This window comes from Sceloporus occidentalis, unplaced genomic scaffold (genome assembly GCF_023333645.1).
Source record: "Sceloporus occidentalis isolate IW3139 unplaced genomic scaffold, rSceOcc1.0.p SCAF_110, whole genome shotgun sequence".
NCBI classification, from domain to species: domain Eukaryota; kingdom Metazoa; phylum Chordata; class Lepidosauria; order Squamata; family Phrynosomatidae; genus Sceloporus; species Sceloporus occidentalis.
Window position 1 is genome coordinate 2728680 of NW_028317090.1, and position 18465 is coordinate 2747144.

At 41.4% G+C, this 18465-nt stretch overlaps 1 protein-coding gene across 1 annotated transcript in view; it reads right to left on the reverse strand.

Annotated features, from left to right (window-relative positions):
- LOC149283186 (cAMP-regulated phosphoprotein 21-like) overlaps nucleotides 1–18465 on the reverse strand; it is a 109208-nt gene that overhangs the window by 75031 nt on the left and 15712 nt on the right. Inside the window, exons 4-6 of the mRNA XM_089497908.1 lie at nucleotides 2356–2434; nucleotides 1460–1519; nucleotides 752–892 (exon numbers count right to left, since the gene is read on the reverse strand). Coding sequence (XP_089354034.1) covers nucleotides 752–892; nucleotides 1460–1519; nucleotides 2356–2434 — 280 coding nt within the window. The remainder of the gene's footprint in view (nucleotides 1–751; nucleotides 893–1459; nucleotides 1520–2355; nucleotides 2435–18465) is intronic.

Genomic DNA, 18465 nt, shown 5'->3' on the forward strand with positions numbered 1-18465 from the left:
CCTATCGAGTATGACTGTTAAGAACGAATAGTTAAACGCTCATCAATTTGGTAATTCGACAAGTATGGATTCAAGATCTGATATTTATTCAAGATATTTATTATTAATATTACTAATATGCATATTTGTCCAGGGCACAACAAACTAAACAAACTTACCAAATCTAGTGTAATGTTAAGGCAAATAAAACACTGTTGTCTCAATGGCTGGTCTTGTTATCGGTTTACATTGTAAATACTTTACAAAACCTTGACATGAAGTAGTAGTTTGGGTGTCAAGTAAACACATATGTCAAACTGTAGATACAATTAATTGCAGTTCTACAAAAAAGTAGAAACTTAAAAATATTTTTGTACTCTGCAAGTGCACAGCACATTGTAGAGGAGAATGCATGATGAAAAACTACATGGTTAAAATTGTGTTAATTTTTCTACAGAAAATGGTGCTAAAAAGGCTTATATTCTGAGTAATGTGACTAGACATCCCTTCGAATGCTAGACGCTTTGAGCAAGTACACTACACATTTTACCTGTCTTCTTAGTATTACCATTTGACTTATAAAGAACCAACTTGACTGCACGGTGCTGTAGTATTTAATAGGAAGTCTATTTAACCTAATTTTAAGATCTTATCCATTGGCAGAAAACAACTCAAAGTCCATTATCTTTTATATATTTTGAAGGTGAGTAAAGTTATAAAGAAAGTAAATAATATCATAGTTATACCATGGGAGAGTTCTAGCTTTACTTACATTCGAGTATTTGCTGTTTTGTTTATAATCACAGACTTCCCTGTCTGATCAACATTATGGTCCATTCCGAAATAAGCAGCGACCCTGTGTACCAGCATCCTTTGGTATGAAGACATTTGAGGGAACTTTTTATAATGGTTACTGGAATGACAAGAAAGAACATGGATTTAATAATCAAATCAGAGTATATGTAAGTGTTGGTTATATACAACGCGTACATGCATACTAGTTCATTGTAGTTGTCACTAGAAATAAGATCAAGTGCTTTTATTAAACGATAATCTGATAATTTCTTGGAGGTATATAAAATTGTATAAAGTAGAATAGAACAGTAACAATGAAATAATGAGCTGGCAAACATAATTGCTCTGGATAGTTTATCCTAGGCCAAATGTTACTTTCAACTAGAAAATATAATTTGCTTTGAGTCTTGTAAGACATTAGTATATATATTACATTAGAGTTTAAAGGCCTGTAATTAGCATTTTCATCAGTAACACGCCTTCTGTAAAGTTATGTCTTCACTTTTCTGTAACTTCAGCTGCCACTGAAAATTAACGTTTCACTCCTAATATGCAGGCTTTATCTAGAGCATGACTTCCACCTGAATTCTCCTGCACATAAATTGTTAACAATATACCCTATAATAACTACATTTGTTAATTTTGGAGTGGAATTATTTTTGTAAGCAAAAACAGATATACTCACTTGTTTTCATTGATGAAATCAATGATTTCATGTTCCACATTCAATAATATCATTCTGTCCCTGCCAAAAAACAAATAGTTGATATCACTATACATTTACATGAATTGTAAAATACCAGGCATTAAGGACTAGTATTTTAAACATTAAATATTAATGCAGCCAAAAATACCTAGAAATTAATACACTGCAAATATACTTTACCATGAAGCCTAATTCAAGTTTCCAACACAAAATGTATTAAGTTAAATGGCTATTTGAAAGTTGACTATTGGAATTTGGGATCAATACGATATAAAATGAGTACTTTAAAGGTATATAATACACTTTTTGCCCTTATATTAGTTACTTTATGGATATGTACAAATGAAAACTATACTCAGCTACAGTTACAAGATATTACAATTTGTGTACATAGTTCTCAGGGCCGGCCCGACAATGGAGCCGAGTTGGGCAACCGCTCCAGGCGGCACTTTTGAATGGGCGACACTTTGCCGCCCAAGCCCCTTTTTTTTTTTAAAGCGAAAGAGAGAGAAAGGGGCGCAAGTGGTTTTCGCTTACCAAATTGTCAGTACCCGCTCGGCGCCCCTCTCTCTCTCTCTCCTCTGCGGCGAGTCTCCCTGTTCGGTCTCGGTGCCGGCTTGTAATGCTGAGTGCCGGAAGATTACCTCATTTCCGGCGATCAGCATTACAAGCCGGCACCGAGACCGAACAGGGAGACACGCCGCAGGACTGCTATAAGGTAAGTACAAGGGGGGGTAGATAATGGGGGGGGTGGCAGGGACGGAGGGAGAGGAAGGGTAGATAAGGGGGGGCGGCATTTTAAAATTCGCCCCAGGCGGCATTTTGCAAAAAGCTTTCGTAGTAACCCACCATGGAGCTATTATATTAACAATTACCTGTGGTTATTCTTTAAAGTGTTAATCAGAAACTCATGTAGGTCTATACCAGTGGAGTCTGTGTATTCTTGACTACATTCTGGAATGGAAAAATGAAATACACAGGTCATTAAACAAAACAATAAAACATAAAAGCAATTTGAGCTACAGTAGCTAGTCTGTTGGATTTGACCACACGGGCCAGCCTTCACTGCTTTTCTTTCCTTGGACCACTTTTGATAGGTACTGACTGTCATGATTAACTCATATAACGTAGTGGATGCATGGAAGGGTAAACCAGCAGAGGTGGTTAGTTTCTTTGTTTAAGCATTCAATGAGTTAATCTGAGGTTGATTTAAATGTGTTCTGGCTAGAGGTGTCATCTTCCCAAAGGACCCCTGTGGTGATTCATGGCCTAACAGATAAGGACCCTGAGTTATAGGAATTCCATTCCTATCTTAAGTGGAGGGGTTTCCATCACCTTTACCCCACCATAACTTATTGGCACATCAAAGATGGGACCCGATTCTTGGGGATGGTGTCATATAATCAGTCATGTGGTCAGAGGGGCGTTTGCTTGCAAAAGTCTGATTTAGGGACAATGCAGCGACCTCAAGCAGAACTCGACGATATTCTGTGATCGGAACAACATCATAAGGTACCATCTGGACTGAAGGAGTTCCCACAGGCCTACTTATTGGAGAAACTCGTGAGTGAGGGTCCTGTGTTCAAGTCCCTTTGTTTTTAAGAACTGTTTGCTGTTTTATTTTTCTTTTGTATGTCTTGTTTTTTGTAATTCTGGCACTGTGTAATCTTTGTCTTTTTGTTATTAAAATATTCATAATCCAAGTCTGTCTTTGGGCTCTAGTATTGATATCCACAAACCCTAAGAGAGGATAACACGTTACCATATTGTTATTAAGTTCTACAGTATATATATATATATATATATATATATATATATATATGTTGTTTGCCCGGGGTGGGTTGATATATATATAGAGATAAATGTTCCAATTCGGATTTCTCACGAATCCGGTATCAAAATCGTGAGTGGTGGCAGACTACCTGGGGGGATACAGGCAGGATTTGGGGGTTAATTTGGTGTAATTTATGCCTTGTTAAGGGGTCAAGTTAGTAACTCCAGAGGCCTGGTGCTATTAACCCCTTCATGCCCACGCCCTCCACACAGTCACGGCTTGGCAAGTAGTCCTGACCGTGACAAACTTGGTGGCAGCAGTGGGATATCTAGAGTTTTTTAGTGCTATTTGAATCTCTGGAACTGGCTTGCCAAGAGGAATATACTAATTTATGGCAAAAGCAAAGAGCAGCTGATTTTGGATCTCCTGGAACATGATAAACTCAGTGCAGATCAAGACACAGGAGCAGATGTGGTTTTGGAGGAGCCTGTGGATCAAGGATTGTTGCCTGATAAAGTTAACCCCTTGAGTGTAATGGACTCTGAGTTACAAGTGGCACTAAAACATCTGGGGGATGTGGATCCTCAGCTTAAGCTCCAACTGATTCTGCAGTACAAGGCTGGGGAAAGAGAGAGGGAGGCTGCTGAACGAGAAGCAGAGCGAAAGTATCAGCTGGAACTTCTACGGTTAAAACAATCTAGTCCGTCTCCCCAAAGCATTGTTAACGGGGATAGATGTGCTATCAGACCTGGAATACTTTCCAATGCTGGAAAAGGACACTGACCTGGATGTGTTTTTGAGGGGGTTTGAGAAAGTGTGCAGGCAGTACCAGCTGCCTAGGGAAAGTGGGGAAAGTATTTAACCCCACGTCTGAAGGGGAAAGCCCTGGATGTGTCTGCTTCCTTACCAATGGAAGTGGATCAGGACTACGAGGCCATAAAATCTGCCTTGTTAAAAAGTTTTAACCTCACCCCTGAATTCTACAGGAAAAATTTTCGAGAGATGCAGCAAGCTACATCAGATAGTTGCACCGAATATGCGGGACAACTTCAGACTGTTTTCCGGCAATGGACGGGGGGCCTACAAGTTACTACATATGAGGCCCTGGAGGATCTGATTATTTTGGAGCAGTTCCTGAGGACACGAAGTCCGGAGACCCGAGAGTGGATTCTGGACAGAAAACCTAAGACCACGGCAGAGGCGGCAGATCTGGCTAACGATTATGCCAACAACCGTACTCCGACAACCAAGCGGGTACAAGCATCACAAGGACCCAGTAGCGTACCTAGCAGGGGGCGGGGGGGGCGGTCCGCACCGGGTGCCGCTCATCAGGGGGGTGCCAACTTGCCGGCACCCCTCCAGAGACGGACAGTAATGTCCGCCGCTGGAGGAGAAGGCTCGCAAGAGAGCGGTATCGGAGGTCTTTAACAGACCTCTGGCTCCCTTGAACCGGCTTAAAATCACTCAAGGGAGCCGGAGGTCTGTTAAAGACCTCCGATACCGCTCCCTCGCGATCCACGCGGCAACTGCTGCTGTGCGCCGGGGTTTGTTGTCAGACACAACACTGAAGCCGCACCCACCGCCGTCCGTGCCCTCTGAACCGGAAGAAGGCAGAAGAAGAGGAGCGAAGAGGAAGAAAAGGAGCTGACTGCTGTAAGAAGAAAAGAGGAAAGGTAGGAAATCATTCAGTGAGAGTGACAGTGAGAGTGGATTGGTATGTGTGGAATATGTGGATTGGTATGTGTGGAATCTGTGGATTGGTAAATGTGGATTGGTAAGTGTGGATTGGTATGTGTGGAATCTGTGGATTGGTATGTGTAGAATCTGTGGATTGGTATGTGTGGATTGGTATGCGTAGAATCTGTGGATTGGTATGTGTGGATTGGTATACGTGGAATCTGTGGATTGGTATGTGTGGATTGGTAAATGTGGATTGGTATGTGTGGAATCTGTGGATTGGTATGTGTGGATTGGTAAATGTGGAATCTGTGGATTGGTATATGTGGATTGGTAAGTGTGGATTGGTATGTGTGGAATCTGTGGATCGGTAAGTGTGGATTGGTAAATGTGGATTGGTATGTGTGGAATGTGTGGATTGGTATGTGTGGAATGTGTGAATTGGTAAATGTGTGAGAGTGATGGGTGTTATGCTGTACCATTTCCAATGTCTTTTTTATTATATAATTATGCTCTAAAGTACATCATAACTCCCATCACTCTATACTGTTCCATACAGTGGCAGAGCTGGGAGACAGAGGCCTTGCACCCCCACCGCAGGACTCCTGAAAGGTAAGTGAACTTCAAAGGGGGAGAGGGTAGATAGTTAGGAGGGGGTAGATAGGGAGAAGGGAGTGAGACGGGGGGATAGGGGGTAGATAGGGAGAAGGGAGTGAGAAGGGGTAGATAGGGCAGAAGGGGGTGAGAATGGGTAGATAGGGAGAAAGGAGGGTAGCAAGAATATTGAAATAAAGAGTCAGAATGAGAGAGCGAAAATTAATGGATTAATGTGTGGATGAATTGTTTGAATGAGTGAGAGAATTAATGAATTTGTGAGAATGCATCAATGAATATGTAAATAATTTGTGTGAAAGAATAAATTATTGTGTGAATGAATTGTGTGAATGAAAGTGAATTAGTGAGTGACTGTAAAAGTGTTTGTGTTAATCATAGGTGTATAGTTGATTTGTCAAAAAGGCAAAGATGGTATTAAGCAGGGTGTTTATGGGACAAAAATGGCACAGGCAGGGTGTTTATGGGACAAAGATGGCGTACACTCGGCTGTTTGGGAACAATGCTGACTCATGCTGGGCTGTTTGGGGGCAAAGATGGCACGTCCTATGTGTGTGTAATTTGGGTGCTGGTCAGGTTCTATGTGGGCAATGTGGACGCTGTTTTTTTTGGAGGGTTATTAAAGAAAGCACTATTATATGTTCAGTAAATGTTATTTAAACGTATTTATTTTACTTATAAGTTATTAATTTATTTTTTCAGATTTCTTGTTGTTTACAGTTGACATACAGTTTACAAATTGGTGCAATAAATATTCTTAACATAATTTTGTAGATGTCTTTACATTTGGTGGTGGGGGGGGTGCCACTTACAGGATCCGCCCCGGGTGCCAAATACTCTAGGTACGCCCCTGCAAGGACCATCTACCTGGAAAGGAGCAGCATACCAGCCACCAACTCCTAAGCCAGCAGGGAGACCATCACCAACACCTTTTCTAACCAACAGAGCAGGGGCCACAAAGGGCCAGGGGGATACCCGCCGTTGTTATCGGTGTAACCAGATTGGGCACTTGAGTGTCACCTGCCCTTCTAAGAGGCCATTTCCACCGACAAATGGAAATGGAGGTGCAGCTGGGGGAGCTGCGCCTGTTTTGTTTGTGGCTAGACCAAAGGAGGCTCAAGGAGACAATTTGCAGTGTGTAGCAGTTGAGGAACACCCAGCTGTCTTGTTTGTTTCCAGGGTTCAGGGGAATGGAGATGAGAACCTACAAAAAGTGACTGTAGGTCTGTAGGTGACCGTGTGACCACGGGACTCAGGGATACGGGGGCTGCCTGTACTCTGGTGCGGCCTGAGATGGTAAAATTTGAGGATCTAATCCCTGGGAAGACCATGTCCATCCATGGAATTGGCAGGGTGCACCCTGCAGTGCCAGTGCCACGTGTGTACCTTGATTGGGGTGTGGGCAAGGGATTGCGGGAGGTGGGTATATCCGAGGATATTCCTGTTAATGTTTTGCTGGGCAAGGATCTGGGTCGGCTTGTTTGCCACTATGCACCAGTTGAGGAAACCTGCAAACCTGGAGGGCTGGTAGAGGGCTAAGGTACTGTCTGAAAACTTTAGGAGTAGTGGGTAGCTGGGAGGGAGCCCAGAAGGTAGAGGTATGCCTGTCGGAACCAGCACCCAGGATCCTGTCTCCTGAAGAGATGAAGGGGGATGTGCACCAAGGGACCAGACCTAGCGAGCAAGCTCTAGGGGAAAAGTTTGACCTTTGGAGGGGCAGAGTTTCAGGAACAGGGAGTCTGTAGTGGCTCTTCTGGTTCAATGCCCCCTGATGCTGAAAAGCATAGTATCACTATGGGTGATCAGGTAGCCAAGGGATTCGGGCATGCTGGGGATACTTCTGTCAACGTGTCTTCAGAAGTTGTATGTCCTGAAGGTATTATCCCTGGAAAACTAAAGGGGACTGGGGATGTGTGCCCAACCGTGTCTACAGCACCTGAGTACTTAGATCTCGGTGCAGGAGAAAGAATGCATGATGTTGGGGTATCTGAGGATATTCCTGTTAATCATTTTTCTCAAAGGGAAAACAAGGGATATATGGAATGTGATGTTTCTGTGAATCAACAGCCAAAACTCAGTTTTAATGCTCCAGAGGAAATGCTTACTTTAACCCTTAAAGTGCTGGAGGTTAGGAGGCAGGAAAGGGGTAGTTTCTCCACTGTACCTAAGACTCCTACAGCTGTAAAGTCTGGAGATAAGGAGGAGGGGGAGGACAATTCACACCCTGTTTTCCCTTTTGTGTGTTCACTGAGTATGCAATGTGAGGGGCAGAATATTTCCCCTGTAGCTGTAGTGGCATACCAGCAAGATGCTGGGGCAACAGCTATAGAGGATAATATAGTATGGGTTGACGAAAAGACAGCTACATTGACCAGTCAGCAAGAAACCCTTAGCCCTGTGGGTGTAGGTGAAGCCAAGAGCCTGGGATCCACACCGGATGCCCAGGACAATGGACACCCGTGTGCTCTCTTGCTTGGGAATGGGCAGTGTTTAGCTATCCTAAGCAGGGCAGAGAAACAAATGGATGAGGCCTTGAAACATCGGAGTAACTTATCACCAAAGGAAGAGGTTTATTCAAGGGTTGGCAAAGAGTGCTTAGCTATGGTGTGTGCTTTGCAGGAGTTACAGCCATGCTTGTATGGTTGTGACTTCACTGTTATAATCTATCACAACCCTTCTCTTCAGGTGGATAGATTAGAGGGGAAATTTAGCAAATTGCTCAGATGGAGTCCGGTGCTACAGCAGTATTGTTCTACTGGCTGGTGTGACAAGTCAGCTTCTATGGGAACGCTAACTGTTTGTTTTATTTTTCTTTTGTATGTCTTGTTTTTTGTAATTCTGGAACTGTGTAATCTTTGTCTTTTTGTTATTAAAATATTCATAATCCAAGTATGTCTTTGGGCTCTAGTATTGATATCCACAAACCCTAAGAGAGGATAACACGTTACCGTATTGTTATTAAGTTCTACAGTATATATATATATATATATATATATATATATATGTTGTTTGCCCGGGGTGGGTTGATATATATATAGAGATAAATGTTCTAATTCGGATTTCTCACGAATCCGGTATCAAAATCGTGAGTGGTGGCAGACTACCTGGGGGGATACAGGCAGGATTTGGGGGTTAATTTGGTGTAATTTATGCCTTGTTAAGGGGTCAAGTTAGTAAATCCAGAGGCCTGGTGCTATTAACCCCTTCATGCCCACGCCCTCCACACAGTCACGGCTTGGCAAGTAGTCCTGACCGTGACACTGACCAGTGGTGGGATTCCATTTTTTAGTAACCACTTCCAAGATTTCGTCCCGTAAGCTCGTCTATTATTTTAAATACTGTTAGTCCAATAAAAAAGGTATTACAAGATTCTGCAACATTCTGTTTTTTTGCATTCTTGTACCAAAAAATAAAAACCTCACACACACACACACTCAGGCAGTCTCTCTCTCACACACACACACACACACAGGCAGTCTTTCACATACACACACAGGCTCAGGCAGTCTCTTACACACACATACACACACAGACTCAGGCAGTCTCTCGCACACAGAGACTCAGGCAGTCTCTCTCGCACACAGAGACTCAGGCAGTCTCTCTCCCACACAGAGACTCAGGCAGTCTCTCTCCCACACAGAGACTCAGGCAGTCTCTCTCACACAAAGAGACTCAGGCAGTCTCTCTCCCACACAGAGACTCAGGCAGTCTCTCTCACACAAAGAGACTCAGGCAGTCTCTCTCACACACAGAGACTCAGACAGTCACACATAAATAAGTAAAATATACTGTAAAAAATGCACTTTGAACAATTTCAAGCTGTTTAGCAAATATATATATATATATATATATATATATATATATATATATATATATATATATATATATATATATATGAAAAGCAGTTAAAAGTGTTCAATAGAAGTCTGGAAAAAGTATGCACTGGTGCTTTTTAGATAATTGATTGTGAATTGTTTATGTGACAAATGCTATTAATAAAACAAAGAGCCACTAAACATTTTTGTAAATCTACTTCTTGAAAACAAGATGAAAACTGCAAGAAACAATTTGACTTAAATTGGTATATGCCGTTTTCACCTTTTTTTCAAAAAGTATATTTTTTTACAAATCTATGATGCCTCCTTTGATGTTTTATCAATTGCATTTGTCACATTAAAAAATCTCAAGCAATCATCTAAAAAGCACCAGTGCATACTTTTAATTACCATTAATTAATCCCATTAATTAACTCTGTCCCCAGTTTCCCATAGGCATCTTTGTCACTAAACATGGGACTATGGGAAGCTATTTAGTGACAAAGATGCCTATAGGAAATTGGGGACAGAGTTTGCCTTTGCCCCAATTGCTCCAGTCTCCCATAGCCATCTTTGTCCCAGCCTCCCACTGCCAAGCATGCCCCCAGTTACTTCAGCTTACCTGACCGAAGACCCCAATGTGCACTCTGTGCGATGCAGACAACCCTGCTGCTGCCGGCGGCTTCACCCACCCTCCTCACTGAACACAAAGGTCATTGAGCAGCGCTGGTGCGGCCCACGAAAGTTTTTGAGCGGTGCCGGCTGACTCACTTCTATTTCGAATCGACAGGGGTGGCATTTTAAGAAGCCGTCCCCGTTGATCAGAAATAGAATTGAGTCAGCTGGCCAGCGCGACTCAGTGACCTTCGTAGGCAGTGCCCACTGCTGCCGGAAAGGAGTATCCAAGTCCCCTGCAGCGCCGCGGGGGATCTGGATCCTAAACCCAATTATAGGCTGCACAACCACTTTAAGGGTGGGGAAAGTGCAGCCTATAATAGGGTAATTAAGAAATGGTTCACGCGAACCGGTAAGAACCGGCTGAATCCCACCACTGGTACTGACCACTGCAGACTAGGAACACCCCACAAGAGCTGGAGATGCGCCAACAGATCAACTTTGAGGACAAAATGTTCACTTATTGCCTAATATATCCCATCCACTGACAAGTGCCATGATAATAAGATTATCAGTGTTATGGCTGATCTGTGTATTTGTTAGGTTATTTTCCTATTGATCCCACAGATGGGTTTGTGTAGTTAGTGCTCAGGTTTTGGTTTGTAGTTTTGTTTGTTTAATTATCAACCTCTGTGTCACATTAAAAATAAAAGCTGCCCACTTTTACACAAAAATTTTGTCCTCTGCAAATTTAATACCCTAGCCTATCTATATATAGCATATGTATACACATATAACAAAATACATTTATTGCTTCCACATTGATAACCCATTTTGTTTCCTGAAAGGAAATAGTTTTTTTCATGCCCTTGGTTTTACAGGCAGCAATTTAAGATGTTATGTTAGTTGATGCTTAATAAAGCATTTTGTTGGTTACAAAATATGCCATAACTCAAGCAGATGTTATTTTTGCAGAAGTTCAGATGCGTGTGATGTGTCTAGTTTAGTCATCCCCTATTTCTGGCTATATTTTGATGACAACATGGTCCTGATTGCCTTAGATCATGGTAGCTGTTAATCTCCAACTTTTTTGGATACTTATATTTTTTTAAAGTAATCTATCTAGAGGGCTAGACCATGTTCTTTTTGTGGCATAGACAAACCCTGATCATCAGGGAATAAATGAAATCAACACTTTTAATTAAAATAAGGTATGTTTGGTATAGCTGACCACCTAAATGCATATGAATATTAAACCCTGTTTATCCCCGGAGACATTATAGAGGGAAACCAGAACCCTATAGTAATCAAGAGCAGCTTAATCACTCCTTGCCACCAGAAGTGGGTTCTGTGGTTTGGCTGTGATCAGGCTCATGCAACACTACCACTTCATACCTTTTGCAAAATAAACAAGATTTCCTTGGATACCTATGATAGCGTACAGTTAAAAGGATTGCCTAGGTCAAGGATAAGGCAAAGGAAGTTCTATATAATATGCTGGAAGACTGTGGAGAAGCCACGTAGATTATTTATATTTCCCATGTATTTCCAACCTATAAACATTCTTTAGAAAATTAACAATAACAAGGATTGATAGGGAGACATTAGTTTACTGTTTATTCTTGGTGGTACTTTAGCTTCCTATGTAACCCAGCATCCTGCTTGCTCTTTGAGATGCTTTATTGCATTGTCTGCTTACCTTTAAGTCAGCAGAAATAATTGTTCCTAAGTCCCTCTCTTTCCTTGAAACAGAATGGTGCCACCAATGCTATATTCTGCCTTTTTTTACATCCCAAGTGCATTATTCTACATTTATCAATACTAAACCGCAGCTGCTACACTCTCGATCATTCTTCTAATTTACTTCATTTAATTTGCCATTTGAGTTGTTCCACCCGGGATGTCTACCCTGTTGCGAACCTTTGCATCATCTGCAAAAGGACATACCATACCAATAAAAACTTCTGCAATATCACTAATAAAACTATTAAAAAGTACAGGTCCCAATACTTATCCCTGAGGTACTCCAGTAGTTACAAGTCATTCCTCTGAATATACACCATTAACTACAACCTTCTGAGTCCTATCACTCAAACACTGCCTGAGAAAGAGCTTTGCCTAGCTCAGATTAGCCCATGACCCTAATGTAATGTCACGTCCGCCGTCACCTAAAAACACAAACTGCAGAGGTTCTTCAGCCCTGAAACACCTAACAAGGGGTTGAGACACAAGCTAAGAGGAAAGGGTCTGAGACGATCCCATCAGTAAGGAACCTCAGGTTTAGGCAGGTAAAGTTCAGCCAAACAGCTAACAAATATTTAAACTGCATTTTTTCATCAGTGTTCCCGATTTCTCAGTGACCCCAAACTTTTGAACGGAAGTCTATATATACGTGTGTGTGAATATATATATATATATATATAGTATCTCAAAAAAGTGAATACACCCCTGACATTTTTGTAAATATTTTATTATATCTTTTCATGTGACAACACAGAAGAAATTACACTCTGGTACAATGTAAAGTAGTGAGTGTACAGCCTGTAGAACAGTGTAAATTAGCTGTTCCCTTAAAAATAACTTAACACGCAGCCATTAATTTCTAAACCTTGACAACGAAAATGAGTACACCCCTAAGTGGAAATGTCTACATTGGGCTCAATTAGCCACCCCCCCCCCGGTGTCACATGACAAATTTAGACTGTTATACAGGCTGTACATTCACTACATTTACATTGTAGCAGAGTGTCATTTCTTCAGTGTTGTCACATGAAAAGATATAATAAAATATTTACAAAAATGTCAGGGGTGCATTCACTGTTCATTTACTGTAAGCACCATTTTACTTGGTGTACAGAACTACAAAATATAATAGTCGTACATTTTGAGTAAAGTAAGATATAGCTTAGTAAATAAAAACACAAATACGCTTCAAACCATATTGTTTCCAGATGGAGTCACATACATTTTCAACACAGCTAATATTTTATGGATTTAATAAAAACAAAAACACCCAGATCAGTGTTTTTAATTACTATGTGTGAATTTATTCATGAAGAAACAGGTTATGTACCTTATATGATTGATATGTATATTTTATTTAAACTCAGCTCATATTCTACACTGTTGGAGAAGTAACTGAGACTTCTGTGAATTTTCAAAAAAAGTCTGGATATAACTTGTGTTCATTGGTGTCTCAAATTACTCAAATGTCTTAATGGCAGAGGCAGCCATTGTTTATATAATTTATAACATATACAGCAAAGGTACAACTGCACAATTAATTAGCCCAGAAAACATAAATATATTATGTTTTCTGGGCTATCTTTAATTGGCCATATGGATGAAATATTGATTTACAAATATTTTTATGGGAGCTTACAATATATAATTAGGGGCATGTTTGCAGAATTGCCATTACAATGATGATTCTGTATGCTGCATTATAATTATCCATGACATTATCAACACAACTACACTGTGTTTCATAGTCAGCACTAATGTAGAAATGTGGATGGTTACTGGCATGTTTTCTAATCATGAGGGAGGAACTACTGGGTGCATCTATTGTATTTCACTGGCTTCAAATTTAACAAGTAACTTTCTTTTCTTTTTGCAGAAGTGGGTGCAAAGAATAATTTAACCCTTGGAGTGCCAGCTATGTACATGGCACATAGCTGGTCCTAAAAGGTTAGCCGTACCAACTGAGTAGCATATAAAATGTATCTGTATGGCATGCCCCCTAACTGTCCCGATTTAGGCGGGACAGTCCCGATTTTGGGTCTCTGTCCCGCTTTGCAAATAATGCCGAGCGTGGGGATATGACGTCATCCCTGCGCTCTGCAGCAATAGCCGGCACACAGTGCAGTAGGGAGCAGTAAAGCGACAGACCTCACACTCCCACCACAGGATACAGGCTGGAGGAAGAAGGATGGAGGAAGAGGTAAGAGATGGGGAGAAAGGGGTGTAATGGCAGTGTATGTAAGTGTTTGTAAGCTTGTGTATGGGCTGGTGTGTGTAAAAGCAGAATAGTTATTTGGTAGCTGGTGTGTAAGGGCAGTGTACATGTATATGTGTGTGTAAGGGCAGTGTATATGTGTGTATAAGGGCAGTGTACATGTATATGTGTGTGTAAGGACAGTGTATATGTGTGTATAAGGGCAGTGTACATGCATCCGTGTGTGTGTAAGGGCAGTGTACATGTATCCGTGTATATTTGTATATGTGTGTGTAAGGGCAGTGTATGTGTATATTTGTGTAAAGGCAGAGTATGTGTATATGTGTGTTTATGGGCAGGTGTGTTTAAAGGCAGCGTGTAGGGGTCCTGGGAGGGAGGCTAACATTAGCCTTTTTAATAAAAAAAAAATCTTTGCTGCAGTGGACTACTCTTCCAATCATGCTCAGACAGTATTTTGGTAGACACCTAGCTGGCCAGAATCCTAAGAATTTAGTTCACAGCTAGCATCTACAGCTTTACTGTTGCTGCACTTCCCATGACCCTCAGCCAGCTGGCATCATGGAAGTAGTATGTCTGGCTGAGCCTTATGGGAATTCAGTTCAATGTGTTGGTTATTTTTAATATGCATGACTGTGCTGAAAAAAACTAAGCATGTTTTAAGTGGCGATGCAAGCGCGACATTGTAAAGTACAATTGCTTGTATTGGTGAGTTCCGCAAGATTTTTTTGTTAAAAAGTGTCCCTCTTTCGCGTTTTGAAATGTTGGGAGGTATGGGAGGTTGCAGTTCGAATACTGAGACAAATGTCAGCCATCTTACCTGCTCTAGGTAGAAATCTTGCTAGAGTTTATTGTTAAAATTGAAGTCTGATCATTGGCGAAGTGGGATCAGTGTCCAAGCATGTTGCCAGCTGATGTTTTGTGAGGTCAGATGACTGGCTGTGATGGATATGGGAGTCTGATGGGAGTGCTGTTATCCAGCAAGGGAAGAGGCATCCCTGAATAGGGGTGAGGTGGCAGCAGGCCCTTCTCCAGTTGGTTACCCTTCATCGCACTCCCCCGAAGAGGGGAGGCAATCCTACCTTAAGCCACTTTATCTCTGTGCAATAATCTGCTACTCCTGGTTTATAGGTTTACATGGTCTAAAGCCTAATTTAAATTGTTATTCATTGTGTAATTACCTCCCAATCATTCTGGCGTGTGTTAGTTTTGTCCTTAAGAGCTTGTTTAGCTACACACAATACTAGCAGGTGACTACTTCATGGGGTGGGGTAATCTGATAACAAGTGCCTGCAGATGAGCTATTTTTCTTTCTACTCATGAAGAGTGAGTGCTGTTGCCTGAGTGCTTTATAGGATCATCCCTGAAGGACATCAACACATCAGACAGGGATCTCAGCTAAAGACCCCTGGTTTCCTGTGATACCAGCATGCTGGTAAAAAACATGATCTATGCTTGGGGACGGATCTAAACCCTGACCTCATGAGGGACAGTCACAAACACACACACACTTCCAGACACCAACACACATGCACACTCACTAATACACAAACCAAGACACACTAATGTTCTCAGACACTCACTAGCACACACAGACACACACATTAACACAACTAGACATTCAACGCTAACACACACAGGCACACACATCCAGACATTAGCACAACATTACACACTACCACACATGTACGCATACACTACACTAACACACGCAAACACACATATCTACACACTAACATAATCAGACACTAAAGATAAGACAACCAGACATTCAGACTAACACACATGCACACAGACACTCCCTATAAAACACACACTAACATACCCAGACACACACTAACATACACAGATACATGTACACACTAACATACCCACATACACCAACACAAAGAGACACCCACGCAACAACATACCCATACACACATACAAATGCAACTCACTTACCCAGTGAATGTCTTTAGTGTTGTGCTACTAAAGTCTGTCTTAAATGATATGGTATGAAGCCTCCTTACCCCCACACAAAAACAGTTCTCAAAAAGGTAAAACCAAATTTGTTAAAATATATTTTTATATCACTTTTAGCCAGAATATATAACTCATATAAGATGAGTTGTAGTCCTCAAAATCAGGTTTGGCAAGAGGTGGGAAATGGTATGCATATTTGCAGGGATATATATTTTATACCTTTTGTTTGTATTTTTACCACAATTACAGAATTTAACCCATTTCCTATATTTGCCTACATTGCACTACAGTATGTTGTGTATTAGAATTAATCTCCCTGCATTTTGGTGGGATGAGAGGAAAGGGGGCATTTGCAAACGAACTACACTCAAATGACAAGACCGTTTCTTACTCGTAGTACACTTTGGGACAAAAGGCTCTTTTAACATTTTTCAGTGTTGCTGTTTAGCTGCAATTTTTATTTGTATCATATCATCTAATTTACTATAAAAAAAATGATAAAATATGGTGATTTTTTGTTTTTCTTACTTTTCTTTGAAAAATCTTTTACTCATCTGCAAAAACTAATAAAAAACCTGCTAAATATATCTGAGTTTAGAAATAAGCAATGTTTTTATGTTTTTTTTCTGCACGTTATGGGGCAATAAGTACCAGTAGCGTTTGCTATTTCAAAACCATTTTTTCCCCAAAGCTGGTCATTCTGCCCCATGTGCTCTTTCGGGTATCTTTGAAGCCGGCCAATGCAAGTTACCCCATCAAACCATATATTTTTGAAAACTAGACACCCCAAGGTATTTCAAAAGATGGTATTTTAACCCTTTCCATGCACTAATTCTACCACCAGCTATTGTCAAAATTTATGGTAGTAAAACATTTTGTATTTTTTTCACACAGGTTGTACTTCAGGTATTAATTTACCGCTCCTGGTATTTGTCACTGTCAAACAATATGTGTTCAGCAACATCTCCTGAGCGCAGTGATACCCCACATGCATGGGTTTGTTGGGTTATTTGGGAGGTAAAAGGCCACCTTTGTGAGGTGTGTATTTTCTTGCCATTTCTTGCCATCTGGATATCTTTGAAGCCGGCCAATTCAATTTACCCCATCACATCATACATTCTTTAAAACTAGGCACCCTATGGGCAATTTATAATTCCAATATTTTAACTCTTTCCATGCAAGAATTTTTGTGAAGATATAGCGCGAATTGTAAAACATATATACTGTATTTGCCCGAACATAGGCAGCACTTCCCCCCCGCCACTTTAGGTCTTTAAAGTGGGGGTGCAGCCTAAAATTGGGGATTAGCGCAGGAATGCGCAATTCGTATCGTCTGACACCCAGGACATGCAGTTCTGGGCGCCGGGCAGGCAGCAGGGTTAGGATACAGATCTTTTGCAGCGCTGCAGGGGACCTGCATCCTACTCTCCGATACGCTTAGACAGCCTCCCCTGCCAGCACTTTCCACAGGGGGAGTGACGGCATGGGAGATTGTCTAAGCGCATTGCGCAGATGTTCACCGGCTGCGGCGATGCACGTAAACAACCTCAGCCGCCAGCACGTCTGCTCGATGTGCTTTAACAATATTGTTAAAGCACATCGAGCAGACGTGCCGGCAGCAGAGGTTGTTTACGCTCGCATCGCCACAGCTAGTGAACATCTTTAACAATCTCCCTTGCCGGAAGTTGTCTAAGCGTATTGCGCAGATGTCCCCCGCCGGCCACGCTAGACACCCGGGAGTCTGCATTGGTAAGTCTAGGGGGGGCATATCTAGGGGGCAGAGTGGCAGCATATATTGGGGGAGGGCAGAGTGGCAGCATATCTCGGGGGGGCAGAGTGGCAGCATATTTCGGGGCATTGCTATTCCACTAAATAGTTTTTTTTCTAAGAATCTAATTTTTTCTTTAAAAAAGCACCTAACCTTTAGGGTCTTTAGGGCCTATAATCGAGCCAATACAGTATATATATATATATATATATATATATATATATATATATATATATATATATATGCACTTTTTTGGTTACAGTGGGAATTTTTTTTTTTTCTAATCACACTGATTAGTGAGCTTGGCTCCATTGACCTTGCATGGTCAATGGATAGATAATTTTTCTGTTGTTGACGCCATCTTGTGAGTGGCGGCAACGTCATTTACATGATGGCGCTTATGGTTGTTCTTCGGAGCAATCACAAGGCTATAGGGGTAGGGGGGGTGTTGCTACATGCTTTTTCGTCATTGCGGTGTCACCGGCTTTGTCGGCATTGCGTTACACCGCAAGCCCGTACATGTACGGCTTTGTCGTTAAGGGGTTAAAGGGATCGCACAGCTTTCATATGCATTTACCCCTTTGTGACAATGACTGATTTAATTTTTGTACCCTTCTCAACACTGGCTATTTTAACATTTCTGCGGTGCTCGTATTTAGCTGTGATTTTCTTCATTCTCATTTACTAAACCCACACAAGTTATATATTGTGTTTTTTTCAAGGCAAGAAGGGCTTTCTATAGATGTCATTATTTTGAGTGTATCATATAATTTGCTATAAAAAAAAGTATGAAATATGGCGATA